The 18,781-nt window shown below is 32.4% G+C and overlaps 1 protein-coding gene across 2 annotated transcripts in view; it reads right to left on the minus strand.

The window, feature by feature from the left end:
• The window catches only part of Usp16-45 (ubiquitin specific protease 16/45), a 55,441-nt gene that overhangs the window by 34,383 nt on the left and 2,277 nt on the right, over positions 1-18,781 (minus strand). For both annotated transcript variants that reach the window (XM_072537872.1, XM_072537870.1), the window contains exons 2-7: positions 17,401-17,674; positions 12,177-12,282; positions 11,205-11,335; positions 10,486-10,675; positions 5,746-5,986; positions 2,159-2,436 (exon numbers count right to left, since the gene is read on the minus strand). In XM_072537872.1, coding sequence (XP_072393973.1) covers positions 2,159-2,436; positions 5,746-5,986; positions 10,486-10,675; positions 11,205-11,335; positions 12,177-12,282; positions 17,401-17,674 — 1,220 coding nt within the window. The remainder of the gene's footprint in view (positions 1-2,158; positions 2,437-5,745; positions 5,987-10,485; positions 10,676-11,204; positions 11,336-12,176; positions 12,283-17,400; positions 17,675-18,781) is intronic.

An 18,781-nucleotide genomic window follows, 5' to 3' on the forward strand; every position in this document is an offset into this window, starting at 1 on the left:
TGTTTATTTATAACAACTTTTCAACAAATAAAAAATTTCTTTTTTATTTGAAACCAAGTCATTCTTCCGTTTATAATAAGCAGGTTCCCGTGGTAAACATTTAACCGTAATATTGCAGCATAATATTCTTTCGATTAGAATAAGATTCAGCTTGTGGGTAAGAAATAAACAATGTGTTTCGAACGTTAAAATTGAAACATTCGTCAAGTCTATATATTGAATTGAGCATCTTTAAGCTACTTGAGTTAAGCTTTCATCTCATATTTTTGTTTTTTTAATAATTGATGTCCAACCTATAAAAAAATTTCCTCAAAAAACACTAAAATTGGCGTTTTTGGCTATTTTAGTTGTGTATTTGCAATTTACTCTTAAAGTAAGCGTTTTATATAAAAATCATAAGAATAACTTTTGTCTTAAAATAACCAAAATTGTTAAAAAAGTGGTTTAGAAGTGAGGAAGCCAATAAATAGGTTGCCATGAAAATTTTCGGTAAACTTTTCAACGTAGCATATTGGCATCATAATATATCGATTAAAGCAAGTTTCAGCATGTGGGTATGAAATTGACTTTTTTAGAAAAGAGTCAGCCGCCTAACATGTTAAGCAAGAAATAAAACCTAGTTTATTTGAGATTTTATTTCCAATGCAATACATAAATCAATACTATTTTTAGAAATAATTGAATAGGTTAATTTGTCTTTTTCAAAAAAGCTATTATAAATTTACGACGTTTATTGAAGAAGTATATATGTATTAATTATAAATATTTACGTTTTACAATAAATATTTCCTAAAATATTACTAAAAAATAAATTGTTTAAACAAATTATATGGTTTATTTAATAATTTATTTATTTAAATAATACATATTATGTTTGCAAAAAACACATACTAATTAAAAAAGAAACGTTGAAATCTATAAACAAGAACCAGATATACAGTTAACAGCTCCTTCCCCCTCAACCGCCCCGCGAGTTTCAAAGCCGGCCGATTCTTTAGGACCACATTTTGAAGCTTTGTGGACGATCCCGTTAAAAGGCAATCTTTTTCAAATTTTGCACATTAAAACTTTAAAGCATGTTGTTTCAAATGACGCTAATTACATCTCTTAATTGTTATAAACAAAGCTGCAGTCAATTAAAAAAAAAGGAATAATTTCGTTCCAAATTCTCTTAAGACAACTTTTTCTTTGTTTTTTTAATTTGTAGAAAAATGCAAATTATCCAAATATGAATAAATAATTTTCCTGCAGGCAACAGTTAAAAAGTTATTGTAATTATTTATTAGCAAAAAATTGATATTTTTTTGTAAAATGATTTTGCCATATTTATAATCATTTTTCTTAATTTTTTTTAATGAAGTTGATAGAATTATCCTTCTTTTTTCATAATCTATTCGATTAATTACTGTAACTTCATCATTTTCTGACATATCGTTGAAAAAAAAAATAATTTGGGATAAACAAAATAATTTGACAGATCGCTTTGAAATTTTGATCATATTTTAAGCACTACAATACCCAACATTCTGTGTAAAATGAAGGTTCTAAGTTGATTTTTGAAAAAATTATTAATATTTATAAAAAACCGAAATTTCTGACTTATTTTGCAACGTTCTAAGCAACAAATAAGGATAAAAACATTTAAAAACGGCATTTTAAAGGTTTAATATGACTTATAAATTTATTACTTTTAAGTTTATTGCTATCTTTTTGCTGATAGACGAAAAAAGTGAAAATTTACCGTTTTTTGACGTTAATTTCTTAATAATTAATTAAGCTCAAAAAATCGACTGCAAGTTTTTTTTTTTGGAAAGGAAACAAGGTTTTTGTTACAGAGATCCATAATTCTCAAAACAACTGTTGTTTGCCTGGCCTGTTCAGTGTCACAAACAGGGTACATTTTTTGCTTATTTACCTGGCCTATATAGCTTCTTTTTCAGATTCATAAAGATATTTACGGACTTGCCATTACATGCTGCCCATAAGAACATAGAAACGTTTGAAGAACACTATTTAACAACAAAATTGATTGCAATTACAATCATCTTTGGCAATTAGGCCAATCTTGTAATGAAAATATTGTGCAATATTTTGCAATATTGCTAACAATAAATTTTTAGAATGTATGAATAGATTTCGAACAAATCAAGTTACTTACTCATCATTGGGACTATTGCGTCCACAAATAGGACTTGAACTACTGCAGGTGTCCAAAGGGGTCTCGCTAGAAACAGGACTATTTTCGGGACTTCCCGGCGTTACACTCAGCATACCAACCGTCGGACTCGGTACTCCGCTGTCATCTACCCGCATCTCTGGTGAAACTCCTCGGTTGTTTGAATCTGGACTGCTATTGTCGATTTTATCTGAATTATAACCTGATTCAGTTCCTTTGGGAATGTCTTCATGTGGAGCTACTTTGGAAGTTGAAGCCTCCTAATAATTTAAACAAAATATTTAAAAATTATATAGCGCAAGATAATGAAGATCCGCAACAGTCAGAAACATTAGAAAATGATAATAGACGAGAAGAGATGTATTAGTAAATTCGGTATCAAATCTCTAGCGCTATTACCAGATATAGTCGGACATTTGTATGTTACCTTTGCGTTGAAAAGAAATTGCTTTGATTATGCAATTTCCTTCGTTCCAAGTTGGAACCACCACTTCTTTTTCTATCACAATTTCCCTCTCTGACAGATAGTCCGAGAACAAATTCATCAAGTAACCCAGCCACCTTCCCTCTCGTAAAGCCTTCAATACCTCTTTCCATTTTAAGGTGTTAAAAGCATTGTCAAAAAACCGTACTGCCTGGGTGAAAGGTCACCTGACTCTTCAATGACTGTGTCTATTGGCCCTATTAGAAGCCCCCTGTATAATTTACCTATGCACGGCAAACAGTTAATAATTGTCTTCCCCCTTTGGGAGTAGCATGAGCCTCGATATGCTCCAATTTGCCGGAAATCGCTGTATTTCAAGCAGCGCCAATTCCAAAATCCACGCCGACTCCAAACTGTCGATGCGTTTCACCGCTTCTGGTGGTATCCCATCGAGTCCAGGAACCTTTCGTGTCTTTAGGGCATAATTCATTGAGTTCGTCCAGCATCCAAAAAAACGTGAATGTTGGTAAAGGTTCAAAATAGGCTTAAATACAAATACGAAATGAAACAAAGCAGTTGGTAAGAACAAAAAATGAACACGGAACAGTTTACAAAACGGATGGAAAGCGACTTCTACGGTACACAAAAACAAATATGTAGATTCATAAGAAACCAACAGAAAGAAATGGCAGAATTGAAGGAATACAATAACATACCAGCAAACGAATGGGAAAGATACCTGACGGAACTGTTTAAAGGAAAGGAAAATAATAATCAACACAATAACGTACATAAATTCACTCAAAAATAGAAAGTCACCAGGACCAGACGGAATAACCAACGAGCTTCTAAAACACAGAGGAGAAAGTATAACCCTAGAGATGACAAAACTTACACAAAAACTAATATTGCACCGCAAGATACCAGACTCATGGAGAAACAGCATAATGATATAAAAGAAACATACCAATCAATATTACACAAACCATCGAAAACATCTACTTAAATAATCGAATACAGGCAAAGATAAATGGAAAATTAACACAGTGTATACCTGTACAAAGCGGAGTCAGACAGGGTGAGTCGTTGAGCCCACTTCTCTTTAATATAATAATAAAAGAAACAATACAAGAGTACGTAAAGGTCATGGTTACAGAATGGGGAACAAAGAAATCCAAATATTATGTTATGCAGAAGACGCCGCATTAATCCCCGAGACAGAAGACGAGCTATATCTGCCATCTTCAATACAACAGCCAAGAAATACAATGTGATAATATCAGCAGAAAACCCAAACGTATGGCAACACCTAAATACCCACTACGATACAAAATCGAAATTTATGGGAAAATAATAAAGCAGGAAGCAAGTATTAGATATCTGGGAATAGATATAACTAGTTACGGAGATGTTAAAGAAGAAGTACGGCAACAAAGCTTAAAAGCAAGTAAAGCGGCGGGATCTCTTAATGACACAATCTGGAAGAACAAATACTTAAGAAAAGACACAAAAACAAGAATCTATAAAGCAGCAATTAGACCTATATTAACATACACGGCGGAGACAAGACCTGACACATCTAAAACGAGACGACTACTAGAAACAACAGAGATGAAAATCTCTCTTCTCTTTGTCAACCATTTTCCATCCACTCCTGAACGTAGGTCTCTCCCAATTGCTCCCATCTTTCTCTATCTTGCGCCAATCTAATCCACTGTTTGCCTGTCACTGCTTCTTATGTCATCTACCCATCTTTTTTAAGGTCTTCCCATGCTTCTTGTTGTCGTCCTTGGTCTCCATTCTAGAATTCTCCGTGTCCACCTGTTGTCATTATATCGGGCTACGTGACGTGCCCAGCGCCATTTCATTTTTGTAATTTCTTCCACAATATCCCTAATCTTCGTTCTTATCTCGATGTTTCTAATCTTGTCTCTCAGTGATATTCCAAACATGATTCGTTCCATTGCTCTTTGCGTTGTTTCTAATTTTTTAGCAGATTTTTTGGTAAGGGATACTGTCTCCAAGCCGTAGGTACAAACTGGTAGTATGCATGTGTTAAACACCTTTTTCTTTAAGTTTACAGGAATGGAGGTGTTTTTCAAGATATATGCTAGTTTGTCGAAAATGTCCCATGCCAGTTCTGTTCTTCTTTTAATTTCAGCATCTTAATTTGGTTTTCCTAGTTTGATGACATGACCTAGATATACATAATGTTCAACATTTTCTGTGGTATGATTTTGTATTGTTATATTTGTCTGGTCTCGGCTCAGTATTTTGATTTTACTGTAGTTCATTTTAAAGCCTACCGCTGCTGAAACTGCATTTAATTGTTTTAACATATCATTTAGTTCTTTGATATTATCTTCTATTACAACTATGTCATCTGCGAATCTCAAGTGGTTTAAGTATGATCCGTCGACGTTGATACCCTTGTTGTTCCATTCTAGTTTCTTAAAAATGTCTTCTAGAGCAAGGGTAAATAGTTTGGGAGAGATGGTGTCTCCTTGTCTTACTCCCCGTTGTAAGAGTTGTAGTCTTATGGGATTAGTTTTTGTGATTTCGTCTAGCTATATCTGCATGGTGGCAGTTTCATATATGTTTTTAATTGGAGATGAAAATACTCTGACGAATATCAGGGAAGTCTGTTAGATAGGTAGAGAAGCGAAAACATAAGAACAGCATGCAATCAATATAGAAGACATACATGGAAGGGTGACAAAACGGACACAGGAGTGGAACGAACACATTAGTAGAATGGCAGAGGATACGAAGAGGTACGAATAGTATGAGCTAAGTCACCAAATGGACGAAGAAGTATTGGCAGACCAAGAAAAATATGGTGAGATAATTTAAACAATTTATGAGGCTAATATTAAAGAAAAAACACGCTTTAAAGCCTACATCCAAGAAAGAAGAAGAACAAGATGGTGCATCTCTTCATTATTATAGACGGACTAGAGATTTTTTAATACGAATTTTCCAAATCGTTGGACTGGACATGAAAGATTCATAGAGTGGCCTGCTCGAGCTGCTCCTGACCTTAACAACCACTAAGTGTCGGGCTAAAATGTTTACAAGATTATTTAGTAAACTTTAAAACATTTTTTTTTATATACTTTTTATTAAATGCAAAAAATTTTCTAACCTCAACGTTGTCCTCAACATCTGCATCAGATTCGCTATCGCTTTTATTCACAAAAGTACCATCATTGTAAAATACAATGGTATTGGACAATACGCCCTTACTACTCTTCTGTTTTTTATTTTTCTTTCTCTCTGCTCGTTTTTCTTTCTTAATTTGATGTTTGGATGGTTTGTTGTTATCCTCTATGTCTTCGGCTTTTCTCCTTAATACAGGCGGAAGTTTTTTTTCACTAATAGGTAAACTGTGAACATAGAACAAACTTATTAGTTGCATACAGCCTCTATATACATACATATATATACTATGTACATATATATATATATATATATATATATATATATATATATATATATATATATATATATATATAAGAGTAAGAAAAAAGAAGTACTTGTGACTCGTTTGGAAAAAATATATAAATGTTTTGGATGGGTTGGAGTCAATAAAAGGGGCTATTGGTTAACTATTTATTATCTCGAGCTTTCAATTGTGTTTACAATTATTATCAAGAGCTGCTAAAAAAGACAAAATATCTTACAAAGTTGAACTAGAAAGAAAAAAATTTTTGTTAACTCACCAAAAAAAATTAGTTTGGTAAATAAAATTGCTGCTAATACATCTCAAAAATAAATAATACAAAAATGTCTTAATCTAATAAATGCTTCTCTGAAATTTTAGTATAATTTTGAAAATTTTTGTGTTAAGAAAATGTTTGAAAAGGTAAGTATATATATATATATATATATATATATATATATATATATATATATATATATATATATATATATATATATATATATACTTACCTTTTCAAACATTTTCTTAACACAAAAATTTTCAAAATTATATATATGAGTTTCTTGAACGGTACTATATTTAATATAAAATTAGTTTTTCTTGGGTTTAGGTTCAATAAATTATATTACATGTGGAACTAGATTTTATTTTCCATAGAAATCAACGTTTCGGCAGGAAACCCTTGCCTTTGTCAACATTAAGAACAAACAGTTATTGTAAAATATGTATATAAATAACTTACCAAAACGTAAAACGGGACACTGACATTAATGAAGTGACAAATAAAATAATGCAGTGACAAACAAGAGTTGATATCTGATATCTCATGGTTTACTGTCATTAGTACATAATTATTTTTATATGGGCGTATCATTGATGTTTTTGAAAAAGGTAAAGTGGAGATATGTTATGACTTTAAGAGCTTTTTATGGTGTTATATTTATTATTATTTAAATCAGATTAAAATATATTTTATTTAGGTTTTGTGTATCTTTTTTGTCATTTATTGCGTTGTAATTTCTTTTTATTTCTGTTGATTCGTGTATCTCCCTCTTCTTTTTGTTTTGTTCGGTTTTTAAAATTTTGATGTTTTCGAAGTCAAATTTATGCTTCTTCTCATTTTCATGTTTTGTGAGCGCAGTGACATTATTCTTGTCATATTTGTGAGAACGAATTCTGGATTAAAGCAGTTGACTGGTTTGCCCGATATAGACACCTTCACAGTTAATACATGGTATCTCGTAAATAACATGTGATTTTTTGAGTTTTGGAGTTTGTGTTTTTAGTTTAGTGAAATATTTATTTAAAAGGTTGTTGACTTTATGGGTCACTGTTATGTTTGGCTAAAAGATTTGTCAATTGTTCGGATAAACCTTTTATATATGGAAGAGTTGTATAAGTAGTTTTGATACTGTTGGGTTTATTGTTATTTGTATTGTTGTAAAATTTATTAAGTCTTGATTTGAAAATAGTTTCGATTAGATGTTCGGGATATGCATTCTTTAGAAGGGCATTTTTTGCTTTTTTTTTATTGCAGTTGGTCTGTATTCTGGGTCTGTTAGTTGTATAGATTTATCAGCAAGACTTATAATTACCGACTTCTTATGGGAGAATGGATGATAAGATGATGGATATATCAACTACAATTCTCTCAAAAAATTATTGAACAATTAACTTAATTATTTAAGTATGCATTATTGATATACTTCTTGCTGCATTGATAAGACGATTATCAGTTGTAAGTTAATTTGATTATTTCACTTAATGAATAATGCAACAATTGCTGACGTGTTTATTAAAATATTTGATAATACTCCTCTATAAATGTCACGAATAACGTCAACATAATTTATTCTTCGCTCAAATTAATTATTTTTAATGTATACATGATTACGTGTCAGGAGGGCATTTTATAAAAATATTTTTTAAAGTGAATATTTCCTATCGCTGGGTATGCCTGTATGTTTTTGCACCGGCCCGAAATAATAGTTAGCGTGATCGAGACGCGTGTAGCAACCTTGCGGTATACAATAATATACATATACATTAATATCATAAATACATATAGAAAGTGTTTGATTCAGTGCCGAATGAATGGCTTATAGATATATTAAAAATATATAAAGTCGATGATAACATAGTGACCTTTTTAAAATATGTAATGTCAGATTGGAAGACAAAAATTCTCCTCCAAATACCTGGTGAAAATAATATCGAAACTGAAAATATTGCAATCAACCGGGGCCTATTTCAAGGAGATTCGTTGAGCCCACTATGGTTTTGTCTAGCGATGAATCCCCTATCCCAGCTACTGAACTCAACTGACACAGGTTTTAGCATCAAAAATAACACTAGTGTAGTTGCAAAGCTTAATCATCTATTGTATATGGATGATTTAAAACTATTGACTTCCACTCGAAGCCACCTGAATCAGATGCTAACAACAGTAGAAAATGTCTCTATTGATATTAGTATGCACTTCGTTCTTGACAAGTGTCGTGTCTTAACTATAATCAAAGGAAAGGTTCAACCCGGCGGATTCGATATGCAAAATGGCCAGAATATCGAGGCCATGGGTGAAAATGATATGTATAAATACCTCGGAATAAAGCAAGCGCGGAAGATTGACCATGAGCAAGTGAAGACTGAGATAACTACTGAGTTTATACGAAGAGTAAAACAGCCGCTTCGTTCACACCTTAACAGTAAAAATTTGTTTAAGGCACTAAACACCTACCCATGTTCCGCGCTTAGCTACTCATTTGGTATTGTTAAGTGGACAAAAACGGATATAGAAAATCTTCAGCGAAAGGTACAAACACACCTCAAAGACACAAATGCACCAAACTCGAAGTGCAGTAGAAAGAACGACATTACGATACGACAACGATATAAGTGAGCAACTAGAAAAACAGATTACTAATTTAAGAATTTATTTTCAGGTGCAGGCTGACATCTACTCTACATCGCGCGATTTGTGCAGTAGATGATAGAACACCGATCAAACTGAGGGAACCGGAAATACGCATAGACCATCTTACTAAGGACTAAAAAATGCGCACCTGGATGGGTAAACCTCTGCACGGGCGACATCCCGACATCAATGAGGTCAGTCAAGATGTTCCCTGAAACAGAAGGTTCACTACTGGCCATTCAGAATCAGGTTATACCAACCAAAAATTACCTGAAATATATCGTCAAAGACCCCCAGGTGCAAAATGACAAATGCCGATATGGATGTGAAGCTCAAGAAACCATCCAACCGGGGACTGTCAGGCATTTGCTGCAAATGAATATAAGGAACGACACGACTCAGTAGTAAAGGTCCTTTATCAAGAGATAGCTTTCAAACTGGGACTTCTTCAAACAAACCATCTTCCATTTATCAATACGTTCCTGAGAGTATACTTAAGAATGATAACTACAAGCTATACTGGGACCGCACTGTGCTCAAAGACCAAAAAGTGGCACTTAATAGTCCAGATATCATACTAGTTAATAACCTAAAGAGATAAACAACATTAATTGATGTGGCGATACCCAACAACAATAATCTTCGTGTTAAACAGAATGAAAAAATAGCCAAGTATAGGGATTTGGAAATTCAAATACAAAGACAGTGGAGAATGGAAAGTACCCAGACAGTACATATTATTCTCTCTACTGCTGGAGAACCTCCTAGAAAACATAAAAAAGTTAGGGCCGAATGAACATCTCTACAAGACCATGCAGAAAGCTGTACTACTCTAAACACATAAATGTGTACGAAAATTTTTTGGGAGATACTCCTGCGTACCAAGTCACCTAGGGCTCGATAACACGGAAAGAGTCCCACCAGAGCTCAATCCTTTTGATACCTTAGGTATCTGGGATGAGTGAATTTATAACAACTTGAGAACGCCTGGATCGATTTGGCTAATTTTGATTTTGAAATATTTGCAGAAGTCCAAGCAAGGTTTAAAAGTTGAGAAAACATGATGATATTGTAAGGAAACTAGTAAAAACAACAATTTTATTTTCACATACAGTTATATATTCTCCTTTGGATTGACGTCACTAAAACCGTGCCTATCTTTACCACTACTTACTTTTTTTACTTTCCACGCGAATGACTAGAGTTAGATTCCACGCCGAGGAGAAAGTTTTCTTTTTTTTTAATTCATTAACGTTTAATCTATTATTATTGATGTCAATACTTCTTATCACTCGGTATGTCTGTATGTTTTTGCACGAACCCGAGTCAATTTCACAAATCTAGATTTTAAAAAACTTAAATGTGTGGTGTTATTATAAAAAATATTAACAATTTAATAATCCTGAATAACTTGTCAAGTTAGTGACAATTTTAATATTTTTAAGAGATCACGGATGTGTCACTTGTATACATTTAGAATTAAATCGGCCGCATCGCGGTTAATGTAACAATATTAAAAAAAAAAATACCTTAAATCTAAGAAGAACTCGTCTCGGTGTGAAGTGTGTCCACAATCCTGGCATTGTAGAGTACTTACAAGTACGCCTCTAAATACCTGTTCTGTAGGTAACAGCATTTCAGAAGCTTGCTGACCATAAAATTTCACAATTTTCTTTTTATCACCTTCCACCGATGCTGGATCAGTTTTAACATTATAACCTAAAAAGTTTTTATATTAAATAACTAACTTAGAACGAAAAGTAGCAGGTAGTATACATATGTTAGAATTATTAGATGTTAACAAAGTGATACTTGAAAAATATGTGGAATTCTACAGGGTGATTAATAACTATGTGGTATACCAAACATACAATTTTTTAAATGGGACACCCTATATATTTTTTCAAATTTGTATTCTTCTCATAATTCTTGTTCTTATAGTATTGGGTTTTGCATTACTATACAGAGTTTTTAACAAATGTCTCCTGCTTATTTCCCACTGCAAGTGGTTTGTGAACGAACTTGACTTTGAAAATATATCAGCACACCTTCACTCAGAAAGCCTGTTTTCTTCCATACTAACGTATCTATCTGGTGATTGATATGAACATGATATGAACAAAAAACTTGGTAAAACCTTGATAAATAAACATCTTGAAGAGTATAAACTTAATATACAAGCACAATTACATTTAATACATTTAAATAGCCGTACCAATAAAGAAATAACATTAAAAAACATATTTACCTAGTTTTTCAAGAATAACAGTCTTATATCGTCGCAAGTCTTCCTCTCGGGCAGCTTCCAATAGATGTCTTAATAACTCGTGAGCATCATGTTGATCTCCAAATCCAAATTGTGGTACTTTATTAGTAAACCTACAATAATAATAATGCATGAGGTTACTCATAAGAATGTTAGATACAAAGACAGGATACACAAAAAAACATACAAATTACGAGACCATTTTATTTATATTTTACTAAAATTATATTAGTTTATGCAAATGTTTGTTCCCAAAGGTGCTCATTCATTAGCAGAAGTTAAAGCTTTTCCGACAACAAAAACATAACATAGAAAAGATTTTTCAAATCGCAACATAGAAATAGATCTATGAAGTCAAACGACACAATTTCGACATAATCACAATTAATTCGGTGGACCTTCTTTTATATTCTACTATATATTCTACACTATATTACTGTTGGCGACTAGATTAGCGAATTTCTCTCTATCTTAAGCTATACTTTAGTGCATGTGTTTTTTTATATCAGTCCACTTCCTTTAATGCTTTGCACATTGTGTGTAGATCATCGCAGTGAGAACAATAACATTGGCAAATGGAAGGTTGTTGAAATTGTTTGTTGCTTGGCTATCTGACCAACAAATTTGTAATTTTTGTACATAAACATTATAAATTTGACTATTCTATTAGATATTATTTTCTCAAATACTTTTTGCAAATCAAGTCTCATGACGTCTCACTAAAAGGGTTTTTAATAGTCAAACAAAAACATTTTTGTTTATTGTTGTATAAAACCAAAAAAAATAGTGCTAGTGGCTAGTTACATTCAAAATGTTTTTTAAACTGACAAAGTCGCCACTAGCTATTGACTAATTAGATTTAGAAATATTCAAAAACCATATTTCTGCACAAAATTCTGTAATATTCCCGTTTTTCCTATTACTTTAATAAGAAATAACATTTTTTTAACATACCTCAACAAGAGCATTCTCGGTACATACACTTCTTGTCTACCACTCTGCAATTCTCTTAAAGTGTCAGCTAAAGTTGAAGTCAATGGTTTCCACTTCTCAAGATCACCTAAAACAAATGATGCTTAAATGTAATAATTATTGTTATATTGTTGCTGTTAATATGTGGGAATTTAATTTGTTAATCCCCTTATGTATGCTCTAATAAAGTAACCAATAAGAAGAGATGGAATTGAGACATCTGGAGATGTTCAAAAATAATTGGACTTCAGAGAACATGTCCAACTCAGCTACCTTAGTGGTCGTTAAACCATGTTAGGGACACCCTAACACTAGAGTCTATCCAACGAGAAGAGATAGCGCGCCAAAACATCAAGACGATGCCAAATTTGTCAGGACCGGATTTAATGTTTGCTAACCTTTTTAAACATATTTTTTGGTAAAGCGGAAATCCAAAATTAATAATATGTTGTATTTACCTGGATTCACCTTCTAGGTTTTATGTAAACGAAATTTTTCCATTTTAAAAATAAACAGCAATAACACGCTAATATTCACAATGAAATAAAAATCGCCAAATACTAAGAACTCAAAAATATAACACAAACATACTTCTAACTGATGAAATCAACTGAAAAAATTATGTAAAAAGCACGTAGTAGTTGTCCCTTATAAAAACAATGTGTTGGGAATCCCCTAACCTAATCGGATGTTTGTTGAATCATAAACCTTATGACCAATCACGCCCATGATGCATCTTGTTCAGTTGATAAATATTTTTCATGGCGATTGCACACATCGGCGCGTTTAATAGAACTTATTGCGTGTTTATACTTCTTACAGTCTGCTTTTATATTTATTAAGAAGGTAACCACTGTGTATTAAATCATTTTTTTACACTGTTTACAGTTTTTCGGTCTAGTTTATAGTTTTACAAACAATGTCGAGTTCTACAGATTCTGCGGAGGAACTCACATCGACAATGGAATCGCGTCCTGAAGCATTAATATCGGAAATAATTAAACAGACTGCTTCTACCAGCGGAGTAGGTGAAGCTTCTGTGTACAGAATTAATAGGGAAAAGAATAGTAAGGATTTTCTTCACCGAAAAAGAACAAGCCCAGAAAAAGCATACTGGCAAAATGGACGATTTTGATAAAACTGCTATACGACGAATTGTACATCAATCTTTTTTTTTTTTTTTCGAAACGAGATACCAACTATTGACAAAGTTCTTGTAGCTGTTAACGACGACGAAAACTTGTCAAATTTTAAACGCAGTACTTTCCATAAATTTCTAAAATTATTAGATTTTAAATACGTACGTAGGGGTAGAAACAGTGCTTTATTAGAACGAGAAGAGATTATTTTATTATAGAGGCGAAATTTTTTAAAATCCATAAAAAAATGTCGGGAGGAAAACATAAAAATTTATTATTTAGATGAAACGTGGGTAAATGAAGGACATACAAAATCTCTTGTGTGGGTCAACGAAACGGTGAAATCTTCCGGGCTTTGTCAGGTCTCTCAGCAGGTCTCAAAAATCCATCAGACAAGGGAAAAAAACTGATTATTACACATAATGGGAGTGAAACAGGCTTTGTAGAAGGTGGTCTATGGATGTTTGAATCAACAAAGAGTGTCGACTGTCACGAGGAAATGAACTCCGACGGCTTTGAAAAGTGGTTTGCAAATATTTTGCCCCTTTTAGATGAAAACTGTGTAATAGTTCTCGATAATGCTCCTTACCATTCGCGAAATAGTGTAATTTCATGCTGTACAGCTGTGTACAGTGTTGTCAATTGATTTAATATTAGTATTTGCTTTAAAAATACAAACAAAAAATTGTATAATGAATATCTGTTCCCAAGTTGATAACATATGGGATGAGAAAAACATTTAATTCCGTCTTTGTAAGTGCATTAAATAAAAACGACCTCTTATTTATATATACATATTATTATATTCATAGATAAATTACTTAATTTTCGTAATACAGATCTGAAGAAGACGGAGAAAGCACTAAACCGCAGCCAATTAAAATATTTATATTTTACATCGAGCAAAAAGACAAAAGAGGGAATGTAAAGGTAGTAGGGGCAAAAATATTGTTAGACAGGAAGTGCCATCTTGAGAGGCCAAATTAAACAAGGAAAGAGAGTCTTTCCTTGTTTAAGAAATCAAATTTAGTTGGGTTATGTTATTATTTGTCCCAACTGTCCCATGAAATCTTATTTATATTGAAGTTTTTTAACAATTGTTTCACATTTTAGACTGTTATCGTTAATATTTAATTAAAATTTTCTCGTCTAAGACACATTCTGAAAACTATTTTATAGCTACTGTTAATAAGTGTCGGAAAATTTAAATTTGGCGCATTCGCATTTCCGGATATGTCCGCCATCAGAGGCCACTTTTTTGGTCGCCTTTTCATAACGATTAGATTCCCTCTTTTGTCTTTTTGCTCGATGATATTTTAATAGATCTAAGACCTTAGCCAGAAGGTTGCACAAACTTTAATGTTGCATTGCTTCTCTAGTCATCCTTTCTCTACTAAATTTTACCTATTCTAACTTGGCAATTTTAACCTCTATAGCAGGGCTTCCCAAAATGTGCGTCGCGACGCCCTGAGACGTCGCCGCGTTGTCCCAGGGGCGTCGCGTGTCAGCGCGGTCTTTTAATACAGAAAATATATCTATTTGATTTCAAATGAGTATAAAATATGTATATTAATAAATAAATCAAATAAAAAATATAACATCAAGTCAATAGACCCTTTATCCGAAATTATTGAATCCGAAAATTATCCGATGGTCCACGAATTTATCCGAAAATCGGATAATTATCTGGACATTGTCAACACTGGAGTCGAGTGAGAAAAAGAAGAAATATAGGAAATATGACGACCAATATTTGGATTTTGGATTTACCTGCGTTACTAAAGGGAATGTAGAACTTCCACAATGTGTTGTTTGTTACAAAGTGTTGGTGGCTGAAAGTATGCTTCCTAATAAACTAAAACGGCATTTGGAATCAACTCACAGTCACTTACAAGGTAAACCAAGAGACTTTTTTGTAAGAAAATTGCGAGAAATAAAACATCAGACCACGGCTTTGGTTTCAAGAGCATCAATTCCTACCAAAAGCATTGCTCGCCTCTTACATGGTAGCTTACCGTGTTGCCAAGTGTAAAAAACCATATACGATCGCTGAGGAACTGATCTTACCTGCAGCTGTTGATATGGTAACAGTGATGATTGGATAATCGGCGGCTAAAGAAATAAAAAATGTACCTCTTTCAAACAATACAGTTAGTCGCTGTATTGACGACATGGCAGAAGATATTAATGAGCAAATTGTAAGGAAACTCTCAGGTTTATTTGCGATTCAACTGGATGAGGCGACTGATAGTAATGATGATGCTCAATTGATATGTTATGTACAGTACATACAAGAAACATATATATGTGGGGATTTGTTATTTTGCAGAAAAATATGTGAAAGTTGTAAAGCTACTGATATATGACCGAAAATATTAACTGGGATAACTGTGTAGGCATGTGTACAGATGGTGCCTGAGCAATGTCTGGACACAGTGTATCATACATAGAGAGGCCTTAGCAGTAAAGAATGTTACACCCGAATTAAGTGTTGTGATGGATAGCATTATTAAAGTGGTAAACTACATTAAAACACGACCTGTGAAATCAATACTTTTCCATAAACTTTGTGAAGGAATGGGGGCCGAGCACACCTCTTTAATTTATTATTGCAACTCTCATTGGCTGTCCAAAGGCAACATACTTGCACGTGTATACAAATTAAGGAATGAACTTTACACATATCTACATACATAATCACAGGATGATTACAAAATTAGCATACCTCTGTGACATATTAAATGATCTTAATAAGTCTTTGCAGTGAAACAATACTCATATCCTGCAATTGGCAGATAAAATTACTGAATTTCAGAAGAAGTTGCTTTTATGGAAGAGAAAATTAGAAGATCCAGAAATTGACTGTTTCCCTGCTTTACAAGGTATTCTACAAGAAAAATCAATAGAAATCCTTGATCCATATTTAAAAAATATGTTTACACAACACATGTTATCATTGAGCGAACACATTGAGAAATGTTTTCCTGAAGATTTGGAGCAATATGACTGGGTCAGAAACCCTTCCCTGTCATCCATGCCATTGACACTTTCAACAGAGGAATAAGAACAACTGACAGAATTGTCCTGTGATTCCAGCCTAAAGCTTCAATACGACAAGGACAAACTGTTTCAATTTTGGAGCTCACTTTCTCATGAATATCATGCCATCACCACTGCTGCATTAAAGGTTTTATTACCATTTGCGACTTCATACTTGTGCAAAACAGGCTTTTCTGCAGTCCCAGTCATTAAAAACAAGTACAGGTCAAACATAAACTTAGAAAAAGAAATGAGAGTGGCAATTTCCAAACTGGACTCCCAGTTTCATAAGCTGTGCTGAAAAAAGCAAGCACATCCCTCACATTAACCAGTCAGTTAGATAAATAAATATCCCTTTTCATTTTTGTACCTATGTTTTGATTTCATTCTTAATTTCTAATAAAAAATATAAATGTTCAAATACATAGTGTTTTTGTTATAACTACATCCTGTTTCTAGGCTATATGTCTAGGTTGAGGTAGGTTATTAAAGGTTGGGTTGAGGGGTGTCGCAAAAAAATAGCAAAGTCCCTAGTCCATCACAGTACGAATAAGTTTGGTAAGCCCTGCTCTATAGAAATATATCACCACATACTTAATACATTTTACATACCTTATGAAATATATTGAGTTACTTGAATATCTATTGAAAAATCTTACCCCTCCATTCAAAATCCCAGAAAAAAATACAAAAAAAATAATTACTTAAGTTTACCAAAAATTGCCTATATAACCTAAATTTTTTTTGAAAAATTCAAATATTTTTCTTGATCTCAATTTTGATTCAAAAATATGAAAAAAAATCAGAGGTTATTTGGGCATTAAGATGTAAGTTCGTGAATTTTTTCAGATTTTTTAAAGCAAAGGATGGCTCAGGATTTTTTTTTTTTCATAGAAACACATTTTTTGCGATGGGGGCCACCTAGGTAAACCAGCAACCATTAATAGTATTTATAGATCTTTTCTTTGTGCTTTGTCATATTTACTTTAGACTATTATATAAACAAATTTATATACAACATAAATTACCTTCTAGTGGTTCCAGTTCAATCACCTCTTTATTTTCCAATGTAATTTTACCACCAGGAAGTTTAAAATATTGGTTATCTACTGATGTTTCTTCTAACAATTTCAGTAAATAAGGAGTTTGTCCAAGACATTGCAGAACAGAGTTAAAAAAACAAGTATTTCCTAAATTTGAGAGACCTCTTGCCCTTGGCAGTTGAGCTGTAATAGAATTATTCACCTTTGGAGTTGCTCCTGTACTCGCTGTAGATGGCAGTGCTGGATTAATGTCCAATGCCTAAAAATAGCCAAAAAAAAATTAAATGTTTATCATAATAAGTGACAAAGCATGTGTAACAACTATAATAAATAATGTTCAGGGTTCAGGCAAACACAATTTATTGACAATGGTAATTTACACAAACCAAATTATAAACCGAAACTATAATTTATAATAAATATTGAAATGTTTTGATTTCTATAACCATTTTTGACAAATAAGTAAATAAACAAATATATTGGTGATATGATATGATTTAGATAATATGTAAGTATAATTTTCACAAAGAGGTAACCACTTTGTTTTTGTTTAATTATATTTGAATATTGGAATATTATTTTTTGTAACTCAGATATTATTTATGCCAGTGTGCCATAAAAAGATTTATTATAACAATTAAATTCAATCATAAATATATTAATAATTTAGAGCCTCCAAATTTTATAATTTCTTATCGTAAAACTTTAAGTAAATAATTTTTTATATATACTTTGATTGATACATGTTCAATATTTAATACATTACAAATTATTACATTATCTTTGATTAGGTAACATAGTGATGATATGGAACAAAACTATCTATACTTTTATCTACTATCAACAAATTATATTTACATTCCTAACTTTCAACAAAACTATTATTAACAACATTTTAGAAGTTATCATGAAATGTATTTGGAAATTTTTATACACAAACAATCAACAAAAGTCAAACAATCACTTCCACTCAGCTACTTTTATTGATTATATAGTGACCAACACCTTAAATTATGATGCTAAGCTAAAATTGGCAAACTAATCACATAAGTCTACCAATAAATATTATATGGTACAAATATAATCAGAGAACAGTTTGAAAGTCAAATAAACATTCTGGGAAATCAAATCTGGAGTGAACCCAATTCCTTGTGTGAACAAAATTATAAGAATTTCCTTACATAACATTACAAAGCCTCAAAGCAACCTGGAAGTTAAAGATCAATAGTTCTTTTAATAGCCATATCAAAGATCTTGGAATCATGTGTAAATAACCAAATTGTACAATTCTTTGATTCATCCAGCTACTGGTTTAACAGGCAATGTGATTTTAGACATGATTCTAATACAATATCTGCTGCTGACA

Source organism: Diabrotica undecimpunctata, chromosome 7, assembly GCF_040954645.1.
Source record: "Diabrotica undecimpunctata isolate CICGRU chromosome 7, icDiaUnde3, whole genome shotgun sequence".
In the NCBI taxonomy this organism is placed as follows: Eukaryota; Metazoa; Arthropoda; class Insecta; order Coleoptera; family Chrysomelidae; genus Diabrotica; species Diabrotica undecimpunctata.